At 37.5% G+C, this 27,630-nt stretch overlaps 1 protein-coding gene across 1 annotated transcript in view; it reads right to left on the bottom strand.

Annotated features, from left to right (window-relative positions):
- Positions 1 to 27,630, bottom strand: part of Lrp1b (LDL receptor related protein 1B) — a 2,073,786-nt gene that overhangs the window by 707,477 nt on the left and 1,338,679 nt on the right. The window contains exons 21-22 of the mRNA XM_055599725.1: positions 11,741 to 11,941; positions 8,902 to 9,147 (exon numbers count right to left, since the gene is read on the bottom strand). Of these exons, the coding sequence (XP_055455700.1) occupies positions 8,902 to 9,147; positions 11,741 to 11,941 (447 nt within the window). The remainder of the gene's footprint in view (positions 1 to 8,901; positions 9,148 to 11,740; positions 11,942 to 27,630) is intronic.

The following is a 27,630-nucleotide window of genomic DNA, read 5'->3' as shown; positions in this document are numbered from 1 at the left end:
AGGCGTTATGTATTTGATTTAAAACTTTAAAATCTAAAAAAAAATCTGCAAAAATCAAAGCTCAATTCAGATCTAATATTCCACCCTCCAATCCGAAGTTTGAAATAAAGAGAAAAGGAATGAAAAAGGGGTGGAGAAAAAGACAAGCAGAATAAAAAAAAGAAAGGAAGGAAGGAAGAAAGAGAAGGAAAGGAAGGAGGAAGAAAAGGAGGAAGGGTAAATGAATTACGGTTTAGTAAGCTAGCTTACTATATAGAGAAACTTGTAGATAAGCTGACAACCTTGGACCCACAAGGTGAAAGAGGAAAAGTGATTTCTCTATCATGTGTACTTGAATAAATAAGCAAGCAAGCAAATAAATAAATAAATAATGTTGAAAATAATTAAGATATAAAAGAAAGAAAGAATGAGCTACCCTAGACAGTGTGTAGAACTGTAGCAGTCCACACATGCTACACTGATCTATAATGAGGTAACAGGAGAAACTTAAAGGACTAATAAAGCTTTATATCGATTAAAATAACAGGAGGAAGATATTAATTTCTTTAGTAGGTGTTTTTTTTCACCTGCTTTTACTGTTTTTTGTAGCGTGTGTGTATGTTACCATCTCAGAGCTTTGCACATGCCAGCCAAGATTTCCCAGTCATATTTTTAAAACAATTTTGAAGTAAAAAATTTACATAAAACAGATTGTTTCCCATATAACAGAATTATTCTTAAATATATGAATGCTAACATCAACATCCTCCATAAAGCTTCTTCTTCCTCTTTTTTTTTATTTATTTTTTATTTTTTTTATTTCAACATGTTTGTTTGAGCAAACAAAGATTACCGGATTAGGCAGCCCCAAACTGGAAGTACTTTTTGGCCCTGCTGAAAGAACACAGGGGCAAGTCTTTACAGAGGGAAAGAGAAGCAAGCCAAAATAAATTTACTGTCCCCATTATGTACAGGAATTAACCGAGAATGGGCCAATATAAGCAACAGGACAGAACTGCTAAGCTAGTGGGAGGCCTAGAAGAACTCCTTGCTTCATGCAGGCTAGTCTTAGTAGTGGAGAAATGGCTTGAGAATCACGAATTCTAGTAAGCTGTCCAAGGATGGTGTGTGCTGTATATCCACATTGCTTGGAAATATTTGATAATAATGAAATGACTTGCCCAGTTAAAGAGGCATATACATTTGAACATGGTAGCTCAACTGTGCATACTTACATGCACATGTGTCATAAATTTGGTAAAGCCCACCATTGCAGGCAACCTCAAAGCCCTTGGATATGAAAAAGCTGACAGTAGGGTGCTGTATATCAGGTTGGAGAAATAAGCAGAACAGTAAAAATAGCACAAAAATGTAAAATCCTCTTAGAGAGTAAAAACTCATTTCATATGATGTATTTTATATAATTAATGAAATATAAAAAACACAAATACTACTACATCTTTTTTTGAGAGCACAAATGCCAGCTGTGTGTGGAGAAGGCATGAGGCATATACAAAAGGCTTTACATTTAGTGAATACTTTATTGCCTTAGAAATATTTTAATAAAAAAGTTCAAAGATTCTTTAAGTTCTTGTATTTATTACAGCTTCTTTGAGCATAGAAAGCCCTATTGATAAATATTTACAGGATCTTGCTTGACTAAAAGTTTTTCAGAGCTCTAAAACCAAAGTATACATTTTCATATTCTTTCATATTTGAACACTGAGTCTGTACCTCTGAGGATTCTGCTGACTTTTTCAATCATTATTTTCTCTTTGGAAGAATAAAAGTGCAACTAATAATCTGATATGTTACTTCATAAAATAGTGAGAAGCCAAGAAGAATGAAAGTTAAGATAATATTTAATACCCATAGGTATTATAGTATATTTAGCATATATATATATAGTAGTAAATATGTATATAGTATTTATATACTATATCTACCATAGTAAATACGTTGAAAGAGTTACCCCTGAGGAAGACTGTGATAAAGAGTTTACAGGATGTAAATTTGTAGAGATTGTAAGGGTGGCACAGTAACAGCCATTGGTGATGAATGACCAGAGACAAGAAAGGAGGCACTGAGGGAGAAATGTGCAAGTACTTCCCCCCTCTTATTGGTAACTGTGCTTCTTCACTTCTGTGTGCATGTGTGTGCTCCTGTATGTGTGCACACCCACAGATGTTTTCAAGGGCTGAAGAAATGTCCTAGAGCTGGATTTGCAGATTTTGAACTGCCTGATGTGGGTGCTTGGATCCTCATCAAGAGGAGGAGGCAATCTTAAGCACTGAGCAGTAAGTCCATCCCCATAGCCAAATAATATTTAAGTGGCCTGCTGATACCCATGGAATTAGAATTGTAAAGAAAGCTGATGTCCTTTAAGATGTAAATGTGAAAAAAATATAGATTTTAGTAGATCACATTTTTTTTTTCAGAGTAGAAAGGAACACGCCAAGAGCTTACACACAGTCATATGTGAGAATCAAAGATTAAGAGAGGAACACACTGTACCCAAAGATGACTATTTCAATTCAGTGTTTGTGAATCTACATCCATAATCTCTCCTAAAATACAATCTAAATTGGTAACAATAAAACTTTTTCATCTAAAATAGGAAAAACTGGAGAAATAAGAACAAAGGTACCATTGCTGAGAAAATGTAATTTGCTTCAGATTAAAAGGAAAAAAGCTATAATGTTCTTCACAATAGTAGGAGAAACGTGCTGTAAACTGGCCAGGGACTGCCTGCCAAAGAGCAGATTACACAGTTACAATGATATATAAACTCAACAGTTATTTCCTGGATTGTTAGTATAAAAATAAAAAACAGTGGTGTTTTGAAATTAAGCCAGTGACAAAATAGAGCACTTTAGAAAACTAGAAAATAAGAGAACAAATAGAGAAATGAAATTTGTAAGGTTTCTTAAATCAAAACCCAAAACATAAAAGTAATAGTCATTTATAACCATTATATTTAACAAGTAAGACTAGTTGCTAATTTATAAAACAAAGATCAAAAAACCCAGCTCAGCACTATAACGAAAGCCAGCTTGTGAAGAAATTCAGAAGTCCCCCTACCCGCATTGAGAGAGAGAGAGAGAGAGAGAGAGAGAGAGAGAGAGAGAGAATGACAGAAAAAAAATCAAGGATTAAGAAGAACAGGGATGTTCTGGTTCTAACTTACTTGAATCTTCTAATCATTAACCCTACTATTTTTTTTGCCTCTTCTTTTCATGTTTTTTGAAATGTCAAGAGAGTTAGTATCAGTATTAAATGCAATAGCAAAACCACATTTTTAATTTTTTTATTTCTTCCTATTCTTTTTTAATTTTTTAAAATTAATTACAGTTTATTCACTTTGTATCCCAGCTGTAGCCTTTTACCTTTTCCCTTCCCAATTGCACCCTCCATTTTCTCCTCCCTTCCTCCTTTCCAAGTCCACTGATAGGGGAGTCCTCCTCCCCTTTCCTCATCCTAGCCTATCAGGTTTCATCAGGACTGGTTGCATTGTATTCCTCTGTGGCCTAAGAAGGCTGCTCCTCCATCAGGAAGAGGTGATCAAAGAGCCAGCCACTGAGTTCATGTCAGTGACAGTCCCTGTTACTACTTGGAGATTAAGCTGTCATGAGCTTCATCTGTGCAGAGGTTCTAGGTTATCTCCATGCATAGTCCTTGGTTGGAGTATCAGTCTCAGAAAAGACCACTTTGCCCAGATTTTTGGGTTCTGTTGCTTTCCTTGTGGAGCTCCTATCCCTTCCAGGTCTTTCTATCTCCTCCTTCTTTTATAAGATTCCCTGCACTCTGGCCAAAGTTTGGCTATGAGTCTCAGCGTCTGTTTTGATACCATGCTGGGTAGTCTTTCACAGGCTTTCTGTGGTAGGCTTTGTCCTAATCCCTCTTTTTTCCCTCTTCCGATGTCCATCTTTTTGGCCTTTTATACATCTGAGTGAGGATTGATCCTCTTACCCAGGGTCCTTCTTCTTGCTTATGTTCTTTAGGTGTACAGATTTTAATATGATTGTCTTATATTATATGTCTAATATCCACTTACAAGTGAGTGTTTACCATGGTTGTCTTTCTTCTTCTGGGATACCTCACTCAGGGAGATCTTTTCTAGTTGAATGGCAGATAAATGATTAAAGAAATGCTCACTGTCCCTACCATCAGGGAAATGCAAATCAAAATGACCCTGAGATTTCATCTTACACCCATCAGAATGGCTAAGATCAAAAACTCAAGTGACAACACATTTTGAAGAGGATCCACTGCTGGTGGAAATGTAAACTTGTACAACCACTCTAGAAATCAATCTTGTGCTTTTTCAGACAATTAGGAAAAGTTCTACCTCAAGATCCAACTATACTACTCCTAGGCATATATCCAAAAGATGCTCAAGTATAAAACAAAAACATTTGCTCAACCGTGTTAGTAGCAGATTTATTTATAATAGCCAGAATCTGGAAACAACCCAGATGTCCCTTAACTGAGGCATGGATACAGAAATTGTGGTACATTTATACAATGGAATACTACTCAGAAATTAAAAACAAGGAATTCATGAAATATGCAAGCATATTTTTTTTAAAAAGAATCAAATAAAGAATGATGGAAGCAAAAAGACACGCATGGTATATACTCACTCATATAAACATACAACATAGAATAAACCCACTAAAATCTGTACATCTAAACAAACTAAGCAAAAGAGAAGACCCTAACTAAAATGTTCAATCCCCATCCTGAAAGGCAAAGAGGATGGACATCAGAAGAAAAAGAAAATAGGAAACAACCTCAGAACCTGCTACAGAGGGCCTCTGAAAGCCAGAAGAAAACAGGAAACAACCTTGAAACCTGCCACAGAGGGCCTCTGAAAGCTTCTGCAGTATAGACTGTCAAAGCAGATGCTGAGCCTGATGGCCAACTGATAGGCAGAGTGAATGGAATTTTATGTAAGAAGTGGGAAATAGTAAGAGCTGGAGGGGACGGGAACTCCACAAGGAGAGCAACAGAACAAGATAATTTGAACACAGGGAACTTCCCAGAAAATCATACTCCAACCAAGGACTATTCGTGGCGATGACCTGGAACCCCTGCACAGGTGTAGCCCATGGCAGTTCAGTGTCCAAGTGGGTTACATAGTAATGGGAAGAGGGACTGCCTCTGACATAATCTGATTGGCCTGCTCTTTGATCACTTCCCCCTGAGGGGGGAGCAGCCTTATCAGGCCACAGTAGAGAACAATGCAGCCACTTTTGATGAGAACTGATAGACTAAGATCAGAAAGAAGAGGAGAACCTCCCCTATCAGTGGACTTGGGGAGTGGCATGCATGCAGAAAGGGGAGGGAGGGTGGGATCGGGAGGGGAGGAGGGAGGGGCTTATGGGGGGATACAAAATGAAAAAAGTGTAATTAATAAAAAATTAAAAAAAAGAATGATGGAAATAAAGAGATTTCAGGAAAGCTAAAACATTTATTTTAATATCTAGGAGTTCCAGGACAATTAATTTTTAATATCCTATGAGTTTTGTGTTTTTTTTTTCATAGAGATGAAATAACAGAAATATGTAATAAAACATTTTATACATGGACAATTAGATCAAACAATAAAACATCTGTATATTACATAAACATTGACAATGGTGTTAATTTCCCTGTTTCAAGGAGCAATTAATTATCAGTTGCCTAAATTATTCTTGTAAGGAAACCTTCATCTCAACCTTAATGTTTTAATATATTTGCTTTCTTCCTACATCATGAACAAAGCAGGTAAGAAGCAAGCAAATTATGAGATAGTTTTGTAGGCACTTCCTCCCAGGCTGAGCTGTGACCACCTCCATTAGGATTAACTGAACCTGCTTACGTTCATTAAAAAGGCCTTGATTACATCTTGCTGAGGAAATTTTCTCCAAAGGGAGCACACAGAGTAGGAAAGGGCCCCTTGGCATCCTCGGAGGCAGGCTGTGTCTGTGGGGCTTCAACAAGAAAAGTGCCTCTATGATCAAGTATGAGCCACACGGATATTTGAAACAAGATGTTATAAAGGGGAAAACCTTCCCCAGCAGAGTAGTTCATAGTTAAGAAACTAATGAGATCATCCACCAACTAAAATGAATCCATTAGTTATAAAAGAAATCAAATTGTCAATCTACAACTCATAGTTATGCTGATATAAACAAAGAATGAATGAAACCTATATGGAAAATACCTCATGTTATCACCCATGTGTCTAAATGAACTGTTTCCAAAGTAAATAGAAAAAAAAAATTAACTTTAGAAAAGTAGAAAGTTATTAGCTAGTAACTCATTGGTAACTTCATGTGACGCCAGTCCACCTCTGATATACTAATAATTTCATCTATATCAAAGAATACGTTATGGTTTCAACTGAACTATGATCATAACATACTTAATGTCTAACCTGATCTGTTGTTTCTTTACTATACACAACAAACGTCTCTTTTTAGTCTCTTCTGTGGATCGTTTTATTTAGAATCTTGGAGAAAAAAAAGGAGGTAAGATGATCAACCCTCACTTAGAAAGACAAATGGGACGGACATTGGAAGAAGGAGAAAACAAGAAACAGGACAGGAATCTACCACAGAGGGCCTCTGAAAGACTCTTACCTAGCAGTATATAAAGCAAATGCTTCAACTCATAACCAAACCTTGGGCAGAGTGCAGGGAATCATATGAAAGAAGGGGGAATTAGTAAGACGGAGAGGACAGGAACTCCAAAAGGAACAAATATATCTGGGCACAGGGGTCTTTTCTGAGACTGATTCTCCGACCAAGGACCAAGACTGATTCTCCGACCTAGAACCTCTGCTCAGACATAGCCCATGGCAGCTCATCATCCAAATGGGTTCCCTAGTAAGGGGAACAGGAACTGTCTGTGACATGAACTCAATGGCTGTCTCTTTGACCTTCCTTCCTTCTCCGAGGGAGGAGCAGCCTTGCTAGGCCACAGAGGAGGACATTGCACCCAGTCCTGATGAGACCTGATAAACTAGGGTCAGATGGAAGGGGAGGAGGTTCTCCCCTATCAGTGAACTTGGAAACGGGCAGGGAGGAGATGAGAGAGGGAGAATGGGATTGGGAAGGAATGAGGGAGGAGGCTACATCTGCGATACAAAGTAAATAAACTGTAATTAATATAAAAAAGGAATAAAAAGGTGACAGTTCCACCAAAAAAAAAAGTATAGAAGAAAAATACCTGAATATTATAGGTAAGGATTCAGTTTTTAACAGGAGAAAACAATCACACACTACCACCTAAGACAATAAAATTAAAATGATAAAATTATTTAATATATTTGAAAATATAATAGTCTATGGCTGCATATTAATTTTCTTAAACTAAACAGGATGCTATTGAAAATGGGAAAATTCTGTAATTTGATTTCTGACTTCAGATTATCTTATTTCATTGAAATAATGAATAAGAAAAAAGAGAAAATATAGGACTATAAGAAGGCAAATCGATCCATGACCACACATCCTCAGTAATATGATATCCTACATAGGGAAATACATATGTGGAATGAGAATGAAAAACTAAATAATACAACTGTTTGGTTTAGAGATGTCTTAAAACATAAACTGGATTTCTAGAAAAGAGGCAATGAAAAATGTCACCTTAGTAGAAGAGATAAAATGTATGAAGGCTCATGATGCACAGGTTCTTGGAAGTCCAATAAAGCTTATGGACTGAGGGACTTCCAAAAAGCATAAGAACTGGAAATTTACTGTAAAAGTACATAAGCTAGAAAATAAATATATTGAAATACAGTCATCAAGGTTAATCAAGACATATCTGTGGATGAAACAACAAAGGTTCTGTTTGTATTGGTGTCATAATTTGAAATTTATTTGATAAGGTGTTTTCATTCCTTTCCTAATTTCATCTTGTCCTGTAAATACTCTGAATAGTTCCCAAAGAATTTTATTGATTAGATGTCTTAGAATAGATGACTTTCTTTTCGCTTCACATTTCTAGTGTTAAGATGAGTAATCATGTGTATCACATTCAATACAAAGACACATTTTTTTTTTAAAAAAGAATCATGAAAACAATGATGGAAGTGAAGGGCAACAAAGAAGAAATTTTATGTTTAAAGTCTAACTGCACCTTAGGAGTTCTTAGTCACCATTTTGAATTAGCAGTGATATTCAAAGTTGAATGTTAATGATATTTTGAAATATGTACATCTATCCATCCATCCATCTGTCCGTCCATCTGTCTTTCTGTCTTTGTATCTAGCATCAATTTATCTTCTATTTACCTACAATATTTCTGCCTATTTATCAATCAATCAACTCATCTAGCATCTATCTATTGATAGATAGATAATCTATCTAAAATCTACCACTTATCTTTTCTCTTTCTATCCATTATTATTGTTTGTGTTGGATACAAACTCATTGTGTTGGTAACAGCTTCTGTGGCCTGAAGCCTACATTAATAAAACGAAAGAGATGCCCTCTTTCCTCTGGAAGTTAATTACAGTGAAGGCCTAATATTTTTTTCCTCAGCATATTTCAGAAAATCTTTAGTTCTATCCACATTTCTGTGAAAGGCACTGGGACTCAAGATGACTTAAAAGATAAGAAAAATTCATCATTATCTGACGTCCAGCTGTGATGGTGTACAATTTCAAAAGTGTGATGTTTCATTTATGAAACATGCTATGAGAAGATTACTGTGATCAGGGTCAGGTTACCACGGTAGTAGAAATCAGGATACATGGTTAAGGACTACAATAGGAAGGAATGTCATGACACGTCCTTTCCAGGAGGTTGTGGAATAGGTTAAAGATGACTTGTATTATTTAGAGGTGATACACAGAATAAACAGAGTGATTTCATTATTTTTTTCAAGGTGTTTTGGGATTTGTGTCTATGGTTTGCCACCTCTACTCACCCACACTGGTGCAGCTTTCCCCATCTGCTCCCAGGGTCCAGCCTTCGTAACAGGAGCACTTGACCAGGTGCTTGTGCTGCTCACACACCTGGCTGCACCTCAGGTGGGAGGCACAGTAGTCCACGATTTCACAAGTTCTATTATCTTTCTTGAGCTGATATCCCTCTGGGCAGGAGCAGACGATTCCTCTTCCAGGAACAACAGAGCAGTGGTTGCTGCAGCCTCCATTGTTTAGAGAACACTCATCTGCCAAGGGACAGATGCTCTTGGTCAGATTGTTTTTCTCAGTCCATACTACTCACTGATTGAATCCTGTAAGTCTGGAATTAGAGTCAGGGATTTTGTGACCCAGTATCAGACAATCCCCCACAGTCACTAGACTATAAATATTGCTGGAAATGATGCAGTAATTCCATTTATTTCTAAACGATAAGAATTGGGAATACAAGTTTTCATTTCTACTAAATTTAGAAGAGAGCTTGGGCTAAACCACAGAAGAAAATTGTGTTCAGTACAGATTGGGTTAACCCACTGATATAAATTGTGTTCAGTACTGTACTTTCATTAAAACTGAGAAAATTACCCTCAACCTTTTAGAAGCTGTACAAAATTAGTTGTAGATGCCTTTCAAAGAAAGACATTGATTACCTGAGTATTTAATGCTTATAAATAAATACATATATATTCATATGTAATTACAGTGAAAATGAGTTTTATTTTTACCTTGTGTCCTATATATTAGTTGTTATGATTAATTCAATGAGATCATAGAAATATAACAAATAATACACAGAAAAATTTATACTGGTATTTTGGCTTAAGTAATGAGCAACCATTATTCACCCTTAGAATAATACACATAGTTCATAACGAAAGAAAGTGCTTCCTTCATACTACTTGTATTTTCACTTTAGATACATGCCTTTGTTATTCTTTTTTGTTTGTTTGTTTAATCACAAAGGTTTAGGTTCTAGAAAGACATAGGATATATCTAATTATGCTTATCAGTCTGATGTTGATTCGACATTAAAGATATCTAATGAATAAAATTAAAGTTTAAAAGAAAGATGAAAGTTCCAAAGTTTGGACCAGCATTATCAATGTAGGAAAATTTCAGAATGTCATGCATGCTCGTGACTAAGATAGTAGATTCTTGTTTTTACAGTTCGTCATACTCTGTTTTTTTCTGTACTCCCCTAAGGATCTCTACAGTTCCCTGGTCTTCCCTTTCTACACAGTTTCCTACTATTCCTGAAAGGGACAAAGATGGATAGCGGCAAGGCCAGGAGCTTCTCTCTATTTCTTTGCAGCAAAAAACATTGTTTTGAGCTGGGTATGCATGCCTCTAGTCGCTGCTCGAAGGCAGCTGGAGAAGATAGATCTTTTTGAATATGAGGCCAACCTGATTACACAGTGAGTTTGAGGCTAGCCAGGTCAGCACATTAAGCCTGTGTCTTAAAGCCAAACAAAATAAAGATAACATCATCAACAACAAAAATCAAGCAAAATTAAAGATTAAATCTTAAAACTGGTCTAATTGTGCTCATTAGGAAAGAGCTAAAAGGACTACTGTGTAATAATTAGCAAATTGTAGTAATGTTTTTATGTATAACCTAAATATCTCGACTACCTCTATAGGTTTATTTCTTGGAAAAATGGGCTGAAATGCAAGGCATTCATAAAAGATTCCTACATTTTAAGGTTTTCTGTACTATTCACCTCTTTTCCATACCAAATGTCATCATCAAAACAGTTGCAATAATAAGAAAGGGTGCATAATTCAATTAACTATTTTTTTTCCTTAAGAATTTCATTCATGCTAGGTGCTAGTGTGGAAGGAAAACTCCTAATCATTGGATGACAGTAACCATTTTGAAGTTGTTGCCACATTTTAGTTCAATTGACATTCTTTTTCAGGAGAATTACAGTAAAGAAATGTCGTTATGCCCAGCAGGTGAAAAATAACTTTTTACAATATTTTTACTTTATTTCATATAAAACTTCTGTCTTAGCACTAAGAATTTCTGATGACATCTGTAACTTATGTTAGAAGAAACAAACTCTGTCAATCAACCATGTCAGTTATCTGTTCCAGGTCATTATCTTACAAGCTCCAGGGGGTTCCATGTTGTTTTCACCATTGTTCAGACTTTCCCCATGCCTCCTTCAGCATTGTGTAGCAAACATATCTCAGTTCTCTACTTGATACATATTTGAGCTCCTCAAGTTGTAACACATCTATGTATTTTCTTTCATATGTATCATTTGGCATTGTGAGATGGCAATTCCAATGCTTTCTAAAGTCTGTTAAATTGATTATTTTAACTAGATAATCATAGGAAGGGAAATTATTAGATAAGGACTTCAAAACAGAGACAGCATCATAGCAACTCAGGTAATACTTTGTCTCACTATCTAGGTTCTCCTATTCCTGTGTAAAACAAAAACACAGTTTCTCTTGGAAGACCTGAAGACTCATCAAAATCTGCACAATGAGGAGTCTCATACTCAGCAGTGAGAAGACTTCCCTGTTCTCAGTGACTCAGCTATGAAATAGTAGTCAGGATCTAGAAATGTAATATTTGCCGAGCTCCGTAACTGGTAAACACATAGTCTAGTTTTGTTGTTGTGGTTGCTGTTGTTTTCAGAAAGTCTCGATCACATCTACTACATTTAATAAAGCCTTTCAGTGCCTAAAAACTGTATAAAAACTTCAGGGCAAATGTCTCATTTGAAGGTAATAAATAGAATGACTGAGTGTTATGGTAATAAGTAGATGATAATAGACTAAATGGTGCTAATGTCTGGAAAGAAGTATATGGGACAGAACAAGCAATACCACAAAGATCGCCTTCATCTGACCCATCTGGACAGTCCCTCCTCCCATTGCAGAGTTTCTCTGGCTGCAGGCACATGGAGGTGTCATTAGCACAAGGGTACTTGGGTGGACCACACAAGAAACTGTCACAGTCTTCTTCATCAGATTGATCCTCACAGTCAACATCTCCATCACATACCCAGGCTTTGTTGATGCATCTCCCTAAAAAAAAGGAAAAAAAATCACAGCAATAAACAGCCATTATTATTTCTGTCAGAGTCAGAATTGTTTCCTATTAGTAAGAAATCTATTTGCTGATAGTTTGACAGTTTGTTTTCATGATCTCATTGGAATATTCTTGTTTTGCTCGTAACTGCTCTTAGAGTCTGAGTATTAGTGTTTTCTTTAATTTCAAATTATCTCCCATGTTGTTAAATAAAAAGGGATTCTGTGAATAGTTGAAAGCATATAAAAGTTTAAGAAGTAAATTTTAATGGTACACTTTTGTGTCAGTAACTTTCACATTCCAAAATTTAGGCAAACAATATTAGTTATGACCCAAACAAATTTAGGCAAATGCTATATTTTAGGGATTGTATTTTTTACCTACATATCTTGAAATGATGATGAAAGTTGCTTCATAAAACAATGTCATTCCTGGTTAGCCAATGTAATCCTAAGCACTAAAAACACTCTTTGAAGAATTGCCAGTCCTGATTTCAGGGTACTACAAAACCAGAATTGTAAAAGCAGCATAACCTTGGCATAAAAGGGGGGGGGGTGTGATTGATGCAGATTTGAGGACCCAGATATTAGTTGATGTACCTACCTACACTTGATTTTTGACAAAGAAACCAAATCAAACAAACAAAGCACATAGGATTAAAGCATTTAAAATAACAGTTCTTAGGAAAATTTGATACCTACACGCAGAAGAATGAAACTTGACCACTCTCTCTCACCCTCTACACAAGCTGATTTGAAATGCATGAAAACCTCAATGTTAGACCTTAAACTAAAACAGAAAAAAAATAGTAGAAAATACATTTTAGGCTATAGGCTCAGGCTATAATAGGACTCTGGTCACCCAGGAAACAGGACCAACAATGGACCAGTGGGACCTTATGAATACAATACAGAAATGCTTCTGTGTTACAAAGGAAACTGCTAATCAATTGAAGAGGCAGCCTACAGAATAGGAAAACAAAACCCAAAACATATGCTATATATCTAACAGTAGATTTGTGTCTAGAACACAAAAGCAGCTCAGAACACTAAACTAAGAACACAACGAAATTAAAAAGTAGGCCATGGAAGTCGTGAAGACCTCTCACAAGAAAAAACAAAATGTCTACAAAACTTTTACAATAGTGTTGATTACCCTTAGCTTTTAAGGAAAAGCAAATTAAACCTTCTTTGAGATTTTGGCATATCACAGCCAGAATGGCTAAGATGAAGAAAATTAATTGTGACAAGTGCTGCTGAGGGTAGGGGGAATCTTTCACATTTTTGGTGGGAGTGTAAACCTCTACAGCCTTTTGGAAATTGGTGTAGGGATTCCTGGAAACAAACAAACAAGCAAAACTGCTGGGTGGTGGTGCATGCAGCCTGATCTCTGTGAGTTCAAGGCCAGCTTGGTTTACAAAGTAAATCTAGTACAGCCAAGGCTACACAGAGAAAATCCTGTCTCCAAAAACCAAAACCCAAAACTGCAAAACAACAGCAACAACAACAAAAACAAACTCATTGGACAGGATGAAATGCATTTGTGGTGCAGTACTTCTGCTCAACAAACTATGGTTGGTAGCTGATAGGTTCTAGGGGTAGATTAATTGTTATTATTTTGCTAAGTGAAAGCAACACCAAAGTGGCCTCTAAATTTCTAACTCCATAACTAAAGTTAAGTGTAGATCACAGTCTTCTGTGTAGTGGATGCAGGTTAATTCAGAAAGTCACAACTGGTCAGTGGGCATAGAACAAGTGATGATGGAGCGCTCTGCCAAAGTGAAACAACTATATCATTCCTACCTCAAGAGTTAGGGATCATCGGGAGAGAGTAGAAAGAAAGATTACAAGGGAATGAGGTCAGGGCAAAGCAAAGTGAAACAGTGTCCTTTAGAACAAAAGACCACTGCATTTATGAACTCACAGTAGCTATTGTAGCTTGGGAAAAGCTGGATCAAAATCAGTCCAGACAACATGCTAGCAAGGATGAAGGAAGGTCTCAACAGATCTCCCAATGAGCTATTGACACTTGCTATTTTATGGGGGAAGGAGAATCCATTTCCTTTAAAGGAATAACCCCTGTAAGGTTAAACTTAATCTAGTGGATGAACCCCACCCATGAGCTTATAGGAAGCACAACCGGAATTTATTGGATCACCAAAACAAAAGAGAGTATAAGAAGTTGGGACAGGTTGGGGAATTGGGGTTTGATCTGGTAACAGCTTGGGGGAAGAGGGGTAAATATGAACAAAATATACTGCATGAAAATATCAAAGAATTGATACAAATATCAAATTAAAGAAGAATGAAAATATCTTTAAATGTTTTGATAATTTTTATATATACCAATAGAACATGTATAAATGTTTTCTTTTTACTAACTTAAGAAAAAAAGTTTTGTTTTGTTTTTTGTTTTTCTGCCAGTGTTTTAAAAGTCAACATGTAGAAAACACATTGGGCTTTGGATGTCAATGTCAATGTAATCCTATTTTGTTGCAGCTGTTGGTGATGATAGTTTTTGCTGCAAATTTTTTATCTTTTACATATTCTTTTAATTTTTCTAGTTAATTATCTTTTCTGGATTATTCATTATTAGTGAGAAATATGAATTTTAAATGTACCTAGAGATCAATAGTAGTCTAACAAAAATATTATCACTTCATGCAATAGGAGTCAAAATAAAATTTTACAATGAAAATATTAGGTCAAATATTTAGCAAATACACTGTATTTAAAAGTCACAAAATGGGGGGCAGGGTCAAGATGGAGACCACAGTTTCTGAACTGTGGAAGCGCTGAATGCCTGAGTGGGTGAGTGGAAGGACTTCTGAAGCCAGGGAAATGACGGAGAGGCTTTCTAAACGACAGGGAACATCACGAGGTGGGAACTTTGGTCTAGGGTCACCTATGGACTTGTTTGAGGAAGGAGAGAAACAATCCTTTGATCTCCTGGCACTCCCCTCTCTCGGACCTCCCTCCTCCTCAGCACAGCGGACTCACCGATTCTCAGCTCAGAGCTCACGGCCTGGGGTCTGCAGCAGCTAAGACAGAGTCCCTAGCTCCTTAGCGGGAACTGCCAGCGGTACTGGTACTGGAGTCCCAGACCCGCGACACCATCCTCACAGGGTCCCTGGTCTGCTGACCGCCATACTGGCCCCACAGGGTCTCTCAGCCGCTGACTGAATGGCCCACCTAAACCCTCAGTGACAGATAATACACTATATTCCTACCAAAGCCCATCAGACCTGACATACAAGCTAGGCACACCAGGCGCTGGGCCTCCCAGGCTTGGAGAGCACAGTGGAGGGCCCCCAGGACTTCCCAGAAGGCATCTGGACTGGCAACCCAGCTTCCAGTTGCAGCTGGACTTCCTAACCTGGCGGTTGCAGCAGCACTGACCTGGCAGAGCGTATTAGTCCTCCTGCAGACCAAGCAGGGCCAAACCAGAGAGCAGAGAGCCCAGATACCCCAAACCCTGTCGATGTGATGTGCTTGAGAGTGAGTGCACCCTTGAGTGTCTACAGAACCCCAGATCCAGGGCCCTTCTAAAATAGAAGCCAGGCATTGTACCCCTCTCACCCACATACTCACTGTGGGAAACAGGGTCACTTGGGACATTGAAGCCCCTGCTCTGTGGGTCCAACTGAGGAGTTAAGGCAGTTAATGCCGGAAATTGCACAGCGACCATCACCAGCGCCTGCTAAATATACAGTGCATGCACAAATAACCACCTAGAAGCCTGCAAGGCAGAGCTCCTCCCACACACTCAAGGGTTCAATATTCTCTATCACTCTGTCCTCTAGACATACTTCCACACACACAAACATGCGCGTATGTGCAAGCCTGCATTTGCCTTTCTGCACCCGCATACTTTTCTCCCACAGGTACAGATAGTGCACCAACACACACGGTGAGGCCACGGGACCTCTCTCAGCTTCCTGAAGAACTCTCCAGATGCCAGTGACAGTACCAGTCTGAACTGCAGAATCCAGAAACAAACAGGGAACGTTTCAGATAAACCAATGGCCAGAGATAGGCGAAAGAACACATTCAAAATAAATCAGGACATCATGACTTCACCAGCAACCCCTAAAATTGATGGATACTCCAATTCATCAGAAGCACAGGAAAAAAAAATGACTTTAAAGCTATGCTTACCCAATTATTTGAGGCTCATAAAGAGGAAACAAACAATTCTCTTAGAGCAATAGCCATGCAAATTCAGACAGAGATGAAATGAACAAATCTAACAAAGATTTGGTCAGTCAATTGAAGGCAAAAAAAGAGGAAATGGACAAAATTCTTAAAGAAACATAGGCAAATATGGCCAAACAAGTAGACTCACAGGTAGAGATACAATTAGTAGCAAATAGAGAAGAAATGAACAACAACAACAAAAATAGAAACCATCGTGGAGGGACAGGAATCCACATTCAAACAGATGAAGGAAATGGTGCAAGGCATGAAAACAGAATTAGAATCAATAAAGAAAACACAAAATGAGAAAACCCTGGAGCTGGAGAACTTAGAGAAAAGATCAGGAACCACAAAGGTAAGCATTACCAACAGAATACAAGAGATGGAAGAGAGACTCTCGGGGGCAGAAAATACACTCGCAGAAATTGATACTTCTCTTAAAGAAAAAGTAAAATCAGAAAAGTCCCAAACACAAAATATCCAAGAAATCAAGGATGCCATGCAAAGACGAAATCTAAGAATAATAGGAATTGATGAAGAAGAAGACTCCAGGCTCCAAAGTCCAGAAAATATTTTCAAGAAAATCATAGAAGAAATTTTTCCCAACCTAAAGAAAGAGATGTCCATAAATATACAAAAGGCCTACAGAACACCAAATAGACTACACCAGAAAAGAAACACATCACGTCACATCATAGTCAAAGACTAAATCTACAGAACAAAGAAAAGATATTAAAAGCAGCAAGAGAAAAAGGCCAAGTAACATATGAAGGTAGACCTATCAGAATCACACCGGACTTCTCATCAGAAACTATGAAAGCCAGAAGAGCTTGGGCAGGTGTAATGCAGACTCTAAGAGAACACAGATGACAACCCAGACTACTATACCCAGCAAAGCTTTCAATCAACATAGATGGAGAAATCAAAACATTCCATGATAAAACTAAATTTATGCAATATCTACACAACAAAACAGCCCTACAGAAGATACTACAAGGAAAACTCCAGTCCAATGAAAACAACCTCACCCAAGAAAACCTAGCACACAGATAATATCCCAACAAAAATTGAAAGAAAACAAGCAATGGAACACAGTAAGACCACCGACTCCAGTATAAAAGGAACTAACGTTCATTGGTCACTTTTATCTATCAACATCAGTGGACTCAACTCTCCAATAAAAAGACACAGACTAACAGAATGATGGTGGATACAAGATCCAACATTCTGCTGCATCCAAGAAAATCACCACTGCAACAAAGACAAACAGTACCTAATAGTAAAGGGCTAGAAAAATGTCTTTCAATTAAATGGACCCAGAAAACAATCTGGGGTCGCTATCCTAATATCTAATAAAATAGACTTTCAACCAAAATTAATCAAAAAAGATGTGGAGGGGCACTACATTCTCATCAAAGGAAAAATCCCCTAAAAGGACAACACAATTCTGAACATCTATGCCCCAAATACAAGAGCGCCTACATTCATAAAGCAAAGATTATTAAAATTCAAATCACACATCGATCCCAACACCTTAATCATGGGAGACTTCAACACCCCACTTTCACCAAGAGACAGATCATCTAGACAGAAGCCTAATAAAGTAATAAAGGCTCTTACAGAGGTCCTAAAGCAAATGGAATAATAGATGTTTACAGAACTTTCCAACCAAACTCAAAAGAGTATACCTTCTTTTCAGCACCTCATGGAACCTTCTCCAAAATAGACCATATAGTTGGTCACAAAGGAAGCCTCAACAGATACAAGAAGATTGAAATAATCCCCTGTATTCTATCTGACCACCATGGACTAAAGTTGGACCTCAACAACAATGGAATTAGAAAAAAAGCCTACAAGCACATGGAGACTGAACAACTTGCTGTTCAATGACAGCTGGTTTAAGGAAGAAATAAAGAAATTAATGACTTCCTAGAATTCAATGAAAATGAAGGTACAACATAACCTAATTTATGGGACACAATGAAAGCAGTGCTCAGAGGAAAATTCATAGCACTAATTGCCTTCAGAAGATATTTGTAATATCTCATACAAGCAATTTATTGGCACAATTGAAAGCGTTAGGGGAAAAAAAGAAGCAAATACACCCAAGAGGAATAGACAGCTGGAAATAATCAAACTTTGAGCTGAAATCAATCAATTAGAAACAAATAAAACTATTCAAAGAATCAATGAAACCAAGAGCTGGTTCTTTGAGAAAATCAACAAGATAGACAAACCTTTAGCCTAACTAACTAAAAGGCAGACAGAAACTATCCAAATCAGCAAAATAAAAAATGAAAAGGGGGACATAACTACAGACACCGAGGAAATCCAAACAATCATTAGGTCGTACTACAAAAGCCTATATGCCACAAACTTCGAAAATCTAAAAGAAATGGACAATTTTCTAGGTAGATTCCATCTACCAAAATTAAGTCAAGATCAGGTAGAAGGATTGAATAGTCCTATATCCCTCAAGGAAATAGAAGCAGTCATCAACAGTCTCCCTTCCAGGCATGCAAGGGTGGTTCAACATACGGAAATCCATCAATGTAATCCACCACATAAACAAACTAAAGGAGAAAAACCACATGATTATCTCCTTAGATGCTGAAAAAGCATTTGACAAAGTCCAACACCCATTCATGTTTGAAGTCTTGGAGAGATTAAGGATACAAGGCACATACCTAAACATACTAAAGGTGATATACAGCAAGCCTATAGCCAACATCAAACTCAATGGAGAGAAATTTAAATCAATCCCACTGAAATCAGGGACAAGACAAGGCTGTCCACTCTCTCCATATCTCTTCACAATAGTACTTGAAGTCCTAGCTAGAGCATTAAAACAACTAAAGGAGATCAAGGGGATACAAATCGGAAAAGGAAGAGGTCAAAGTGTCACTATTCGCAGATGATATGATAGTATACATGAGCGACACCAAAAATTCAACCAGAGAACTCCTTCAGCTGATAAAAACCTTCAGCAAAGTGGCAGGATACAAAATCAACTCAAAAAAATCAGAAGCCCTCCTGAATACCAAAGACAAAAGGGCCAAGAAAGATATCAGGGAAACAACATCCTTCACAATAGTCACTAATAACATACAATACTTTGGGGTGACTCTAACCAAACAAGTGAAAGACCTGTTTGAAAAAAATCTTAAGTCTCTGAAGAAAGAAATTGAAGAAGGTATCAGAAGATGGAAAGATCTCCCGTGCTCATGGATTAGTAGGTTTAACATTGTGAAAATAGCCATCCTGCCAAAAGCATTCAGCGCATTCCCATCAAAATAACAACGCAGTTCTTTACAGACCTTGAAAGAAAGATTTTCAGCTTTATATGGAGAAACAAACAAACAAACAAACAAACAAAAAACCCAGAATCTCCAAAACGATCCTGTACAACAACAGATCATCTGGAGGTATCTCCATCCCTAATCTCAAGCTGTACTACAGAGCAATAGTAATAAAAACTGCATGGTATTGGCATAGAAACTAAAAGAATAATCTTGGAACCAAAAACAAGACCCCAAAATAAACCCACACACTTATGAATACTTGATTTTTGAGAAAGAAGCCAAAACCATTCAATGGAAAAAAGACAGCATCTTCAACAAATGGTGCTGGTCCAACTGGATGTCTACATGCAGAAAAATGAAAATAGATCCAGAGGGAGAGATTGGGAGGAAGTGAGGGAGCAGGATATAGCTGGGATACAAAATTAATAAAATGTAACTATTAATAAATAATAAATAAATAAATAAATAAAAGTCATAAAATTTATTTGTAGAACTTAATCGTAGTTTGTGCCACTGTAAGTGAAGTGAAAAATCATATAACCAGTACTGAAAGTGATTAAAATATTTGAGACTATTTTTAACACTTATTATTTAAATATTTAAAATAACTACTAAGTGCTACTTCACTAAAAGTTTTGGTGTAAAGGAGGACACATTGCTAGCTTAATCGCTGGAAAAAAATGACTTCTGAAATATCAGCTAAGGTGCCTACATAGAAGAAAGAATGAACCACAACTTTAGGAAAGAACATTTCAATTGCAATGACTAGAAAAGTACAGTTTAAAATTAATCAAAATGAAAAAATAAAGCTGTGAGAATGAATCAAAAAGTAACTTGAACTTCCGCAGCAGGACCAAAACAGAGAGTAGTGAGCAAGGGGAACCCCTCTGCATTCCAACTGATCCTACAAGAGAGTGAGTGAGCCTTCTAGGGAGAGATTGCCCCAGACCCAGGGCCTCTCCACAGAAGCAACCAGATGAGATCCCTGCCACCCACACTCCTAGTGTGGGCATCAGAGGGATTCTTGGGATAATGACCCCAACATTGAAGCCTCTGCCTTGCAGGTCCACCAGGGTAATCCAGGCAAACAATCCCTGGATCTCAGACAGAACTGCATAATAGTGGCTTGCAGGCCACTGCAATAGTCAGAGAATCCGAGCATGCACACTGCGCCCTCTAAAAGCACACGCGAATAGTGCCAGCGTCACATTCTTTACTTAGGCAAAACTGAAAACACAGTGCACACTCCCAAAGCAGTGAACCTCTCTCATCTTCCTGAAAAAACAGTCCAGAAAACAGAAAGAGAGGATCATAGCCCAAACTACAATCTCGAGGAACAATCAGTGATGATTATAAATAACCAGATGGCTAGAGGCAGACGTAAGAACACTCCCAACAAAAATCAGAACATAATGACCTCACCGGCAACCCCACAAAACAATGGACACTTCAATTCACTAGATATACAAGAAAACGACCTCAAAACTATGTTTCTCCAGCTATTAGAGGCCCATAGAGATGAAATGAACAAAGCCCTCAGAGAAATAACCAAAGAAATCGAGACTAACCAAGAGGAAACAAATCGTGCTCTCGAGAAATGACCACGAAAATTGAGGCAAACAGAGAAGAAATGCACAAAGCTCTCAAAGAAATGTCCACACAAATGAAGGCAAATAAGGAAGAAATAAACAAAGCTCTCATAGAAATACAGGCAATTATACCCAAAGAAGTAGAGGCACAATTAGTGATACATAGAGAGGAAATGGACAAAAAAATAGAAGCTATCATTGAAAAGCAGGAGTCCACATTCAATCAGATGAAGGAAATGGTAAAAGACATGAAAACAGAATTAGAATCAATAAAGAAAACACAAATAGAGAAAAACCAGGAGCTGGAGAACATAGAGAAAAGATCAGGCACTACAAAGGTAAGCATCACCAACAGAATACAAGAGATGGAAGAAAGAATCTCACGAGCCGAAGATACACTTGCGGAAATTGACACATCTCTCAAAGAAAAAATAAAATCAGAAAAGGTCAAAACACAAAACATCCAATAAATCAAGGACACCATGAAAAGACAAAACTTAAGAATAATAGGAGTAGAAGAAAAAGAAGACATCAGGCTCAAAGGTCCGGAAAATATTTTAAAGAAAATTATAGAAGAAAACTTTCCCAACTTAAAGAAGGAGATGGCCATAAACATACAAGAGGCCTACAGAACACCAAGTAGACTAGACCAGAAAAGAAATTCTTCACGTCACATCATAGTCAAAACACTGAACCTACAGAACAAAGAAAAAATTCTAAAAGCAGCAAGGGAAAAAGGCCAAGTAACATATGAAGGTAGACCTATCAGAATCACACCAGATTTCTCAACAGAAACTATGAAAGCCAGAAGGGCCTGGACAGAAATCATACAGTCCTTAAGGGACCACAGATTCCAACCCAGACTACTATACCCAGCAAAACTTTCAATCAACATAGACGGAGAATTCAAAATATTCCAAGACAAAACCAAATTTAAACAATATCTACATAGTAACCCAGGTCTACAGAGGTTACTAGAAGGGAAACTCCAAACCAAAGAAAACAACTACATCAAAGGAAACAGAGGAAATAGATAACTACACATACACACACACACACACACAAAAAAAAAAAGAAGACAAGCAATGAAACTCAGTGACACCAACAACCCCACATCTAAAGTAAGTAACAATTGTTGGTCACTAGTTTCTATCAACATCAACGGACTCAACTCCCCAATTAAAAGACACAGACTAACAGAATGGTTGCGGAAACAGGATCTATCATTTTGTTGCATCCAAGAAACACACCTATGCAACAAAGATAAACACTACCTCAGAGTAAAGGGCTGGAAAACTGTCTTTCAAGCAAATGGTTCCAGAAAACAAGCGGGAGTAGCCATCCTAATATCTAATAAAATAGACTTTCAACCCAAGTTAATCAAAAAAGATAAGGACGGCCACTATATTCTCATCAAAGGAAAAATCCACCAAGAGGACATCACAATTTTGAATATCTATGCCCCAAATACAAGAGCACCTACATTCGTAAATGAAACAATATTAAAGCTTAAATCACACATTGATCCTAAAACCCTAATAGTGGGAGACTTCAACATTCCACTCTCACCAAGGGACAGATCAACTAGACAGAAAACAAATAGGGAAATAAAAACACTTACAGAGACCCTAAATCAAATGGACCTAATAGACGTCTATAGATCTTTTCATCCAAACTCAAAAGAGTATACCTTCTTTTCAGCACCACATGGAACCTTCTCCAAAATAGACCATATAGTTGGTCATAAAGAAAGCCTCAACAGATACAAAAATATTGAAATAATCCCTTGTATTCTATCAGACCACCATGGACTTAAGCTGGACCTCAACAACAACAGAAATAACAAACAGCCTACACGCACATGGAAACTGAACAACCTGTTACTCAATGATATCTGGGTTAAGGAAGAAATAAAGAAAGAAATTAAAGACTTCCTAGAATTCAATGAAAATGAAGGCACAACACACCCAAATTTATGGGACACATTGAAAGCAGTGCTCAGGGGAAAATTTATAGCACTAAGTGCCTGCAAGAAGAAATTCGTAACATCACATACAAACAACTTAATGGCCCAACTGAAATACCCTAGAAAAAAAAGAAGCAGATACACACAAGAGGAGCAGAAGGCTGGAAATAATCAAGCTCAGGGCTGAAATCAATCAATTAGAAACAAATAAAGCTATTCAAAGAATCAATGAAACAAAAAGCTGGTTCTTTGAGAAAATCAACAAGATAGACAAACCCTTAGCCAAACTAACTAAAAAGCAGAGAGAATCTATCCAAATCAACAAAATCAGAGATGAAAAGGGTGACATAACTACAGACACAGAGGAAATTCAAACAATCATTAGGTCATACTACAAAAGCCTATATGCCACAAAATTTGAAAATCTAAATGAAATGGACAATTTTCTTGATAGATTCCATCTTCCAACATTAAGTCAAGATCAGGTAGAAAGAATGAACCGCCCTATATCCTCCAAGGAAATTGAAGCAGTCATTCACAGTCTCCCCTCCAAAAAAAGCCCTGGGCCGATGGTTTCAGCACAGAATTTTACTAGACCTTCAAAGAAGTGCTCACACCAATTTTCCTCAAACTATTCCACAAAATAGAAACAGAAGGTACATTACCAAACTCATTCTATGAAGCAACAGTCACCCTGATACCTAAACCACACAAAGACCCAACAAAAAAAGAGAACTTCAGACCTATCTCTCTTATGAACATTGACGCAAAAATACTCAATAAAATACTTGCAAACCGAATCCAAGAACACATCAAAGATCTCATCCACCACAACCAAGTAGGCTTCATCCCAGGCATGCAAGGGTGGTTCAACATACGGAAATCCATCAATGTAATCCACCACATAAACAAACTGAAGGAGAAAATCCATATGATCATCTCCTTAGATGCTGAAAAAGCATTTGACAAAGTCCAACACCTATTCATGTTTAAAGTCTTGGAGAGATCAGGAATACAAGGGACATATCTAAACATAGTAAAGGCAAGCCTATAGCCAACATCAAACTCAATGGATAGAAACTTAAATCAATCCCACTGAAATCAGGGACAAGACAAGGCTGCCCACTCTCTCCATACCTCTTCAACATAGTACTTGAAGTCCTAGCCAGAGCAATAAGACAACTAAAGGAGATCAAGGGGATACAAATCAGAAAGGAAGAGGTCAAAGTGTCACTATTTGCAGATGATATGATAGTATATATGAGCGACCCCAAGAATTCAACCAGAGAACTCCTCCAGTTGATAAACACCTTCAGCAATGTGGCAGGATACAAAATCAACTCAAAAAAATCAGAAGCCTTCCTGTATACCAAAGACAAAATGGCCGAGAAAGAAATTAGGGAAACAACACCCTTCACAATAGCCACTTACCACATAAAGTACCTTGGGGTGACACTAACCAAGCAAGTGAAAGACCTGTTTGAGAAAACTTCAAGTCTCTGAAGAAAGAAATTGAAGAAGATCTCAGAAGATGGAAAGATCTCCCGTGCTCATGGATTGGTAGGATTAACATTGTGAAAATGGCCATCCTGCCAAAAGCAATCTACAGATTCAATGCAATTACCATCAAAATACCAACTCAATTCTTTACAGACCTTGAAAAAAAGATTCTCAGCTTCATATGGAGAAACAAAAAACCCAGAATCTCCAAAATAATCCTGTACAACAACAGATCATCTGGAGGTATCTCCATCCCCGATCTCAAGTTGTACTACAGAGCAATAGTAATAAAAACTGCATGGTATTGGCATAAAAACAGAAAGGAGGATCACTGGAACCACATAGAAGTCCCAGAAATAAACCCACACACCTATGAATACTCGATTTTTGACAAAGAAGCCAAAACCATTCAATGGAAAAAAGACAGCATCTTCAACAAATGGTGCTGGTCCAACTGGATGTCCACATGCAGAAAAATGAAAATAGATCTCTATTTATCACCCTGCACAAAACTAAAGTCCAAGTGGATCAAAGACCTCAACATAAAACCAGATACTCTAAATCTGTTAGAAGAAAAAGTGGGGAACAGCCTAGAACTCATTGGCACAGGAGACAACTTCCTGAACAGAAAACCAACAGCACAGGCTCTAAGAGCAACAATCAATAAATGGGACCTCATGAAACTGAAAAGCTTCTGTAAAGCAAAGGACACTGTCATCAAAACAAAACGCCTGCCTACAGATTGGGAAAGAATCTTCACTAACCCTTTATCTGACAGAGGACTAATATCGAGTATATACAAAGAACTAAAGAAGCTGAAAAGCAGCAAACCAAGTAATCCACTTAAAAATTGGGAACAGTGCTAAACAGAGAATTCTCGACAGAGGAATATCGAATGGCAGAAAAACACTTAAAGAAATGCTCATCCTCATTAGCCATCAGGGAAATGCAAATCAAAACGACCCTGAGATATCACCTTACACCCATCAGAATGGCCAAAATGAAAAACTCAAGGGACAACACATGCTGGAGAGGTTGTGGAGAAAAGGGAACCCTCCTCCACTTCTGGTGGGAATGTAAACTGGTACAACCACTCTGGAAATCTAAAACAATTAGGAATAGTGCTTCCTCAAGACCCAGCTATACCACTGCTAGGTGTATACCCAAAGTTTGCTCAAGTACACAAAAGGGATATTTGCTCAACCATGTTTATAGCAGCTTTATTTGTAATAGCCAGAACCTGGAAACAACCCAGATGTCCATCAACGGAGGAATGGGTACAGAAATTGTGGTATTTTTACACAATGGAATACTACTCAGCAATCAAAAAGGAGGAAATCATGAAATTTGCAGGCAAATGGTGGGATCTAGAAAAGATCATCCTGAGTGAAATATCCCAGAAGGAGAAAGACAAACACGGTATATACTCACTTATATAGACCTATAAGATATGATAAACATAATGAAATCTATACACCTAAAAAAGATAATCAAGAGAGCGGACATGGGGTAAGATTATCAATCCTCATGTTGAAAGACAGAGGGGATGCACATTGAACATTGACAGGAGTCTACTGAGCGCATTGGAAAGACTCTAACTAGCAGTGTTTTCAAAGCAAAGACTCATGACCAAACCTTTGGCAGAGTACAGGGAATCATAAGAAAGAAGGGGAGTTAGTCTGATGAGGAAAGGATAGGAGCTCCACAATGACCAAATATATCTGGGTACAGGGTCTTTTCTGAGACTGACATGCAACCAAGGACCATGTATGAATGTAACCTAGAACCCCTGCTCAGATGTAGCCTGTGGTAGCTCAGTAACCAATTGGTTTCCCATAGTGAGGGGAACAAGGACTATTTCTAACAGGAACTCAATGACTGGCTCTTTGGCCTCCCCCCCCTCCAAGGGACGAGCAGTCCTGTTAGGCCACAGAGGAGAGTTTTGCAGTCAGTCCTGAAGATACCTGATAAAACAGGATCAGATGAATGGGGAGGAGGTCCCCACTTGGCAAGGGGCACGGTGGAGATGAGGGAGGGAGGGACTGGGAGGGAATGAGGGACCGGGACACGGCTGGGATACAGAGTTAATAAAATGTAGCTGATAAGAAAAAAATAAAATTAAAACAAAACAAAACAAAACAAAAAAATGTTATGTAAAACTTTTCATGATTTAAAATAAATTATTTTATTTAAAAAAAAAGTAGCTTGATTTTTAAAAGGCACAAAACCAGTAGTACAGATAATAGAATTTATCAATTAAATTTTTTCCCAGTAAAAAGAAATATTTTTGTTACACCAAATAAAATTTTGTGGCACTTATGTGAAGACTATTAAAACTGTTGAAGAAACAAGTGAGGGGCAAAGGTGGAGAAAACCACTGACATCTGACAATAGATTAATATACCCAATGGGCAAGAAAATTCCAAACATTAGCCCAGACAAAACCAAGTAATGCCATTTTATAAGATGGAAAAAATAAGGTGAATATACAGTTCTTCAAGAAAAAATATAAATGACCAAGAAATGAATTCAAGTTTGTTCAGTATGATTAACCACAATGAAAATGCAAGTTTAATCCAGGAGTCATCATCTCATCCCAACTAAATGGATGCCACAAAAAATAACACAAGTATAACAAATTCAGCCAAATGAGATGGGTTGGTTAGTAGAGATATTTGCTGCCAAGCTTGATACGATTTTAATGCCCAGGATATAAGGTAAGAGGAAAGAACCAAGTCTTACAAGTTGTCATCTGACCTTTATGCAAGAGCTATGGTATATGCATGTGTACACAACCACAAGTAATAACTTAAAATACATAAGTGAACTTGTTTTAAATTTAAAAAATAAATGCTAACCGAGAGGCTGCCAAAAAAAATAATTCATATGCATGGTTGTTGCAAGTGTTAATGAAATAGAAACAATATGGAGGTTTCTTTAAAATAATTCAAAGTAGATGTGCCATTTCTGGTTATATATCCAGAGGGGAAAATCAACTTTTGTTTATTTTGTTATGTTTTATAACACCTAAAATGTGTAGTAGGCCCATATGCCCATTAACGGATGAATAAGTTATAGTTATTGTGTAGACTTATACACACACTCACCCTCCCCAAATCTACACAAGTGAAT

The sequence above is a fragment of the Psammomys obesus genome, unplaced genomic scaffold, assembly GCF_907164565.1.
Source record: "Psammomys obesus unplaced genomic scaffold, mPsaObe1.curated_primary_1811, whole genome shotgun sequence".
NCBI classification, from domain to species: domain Eukaryota; kingdom Metazoa; phylum Chordata; class Mammalia; order Rodentia; family Muridae; genus Psammomys; species Psammomys obesus.
This window is presented reverse-complemented; position numbering and strand designations above follow the sequence as displayed.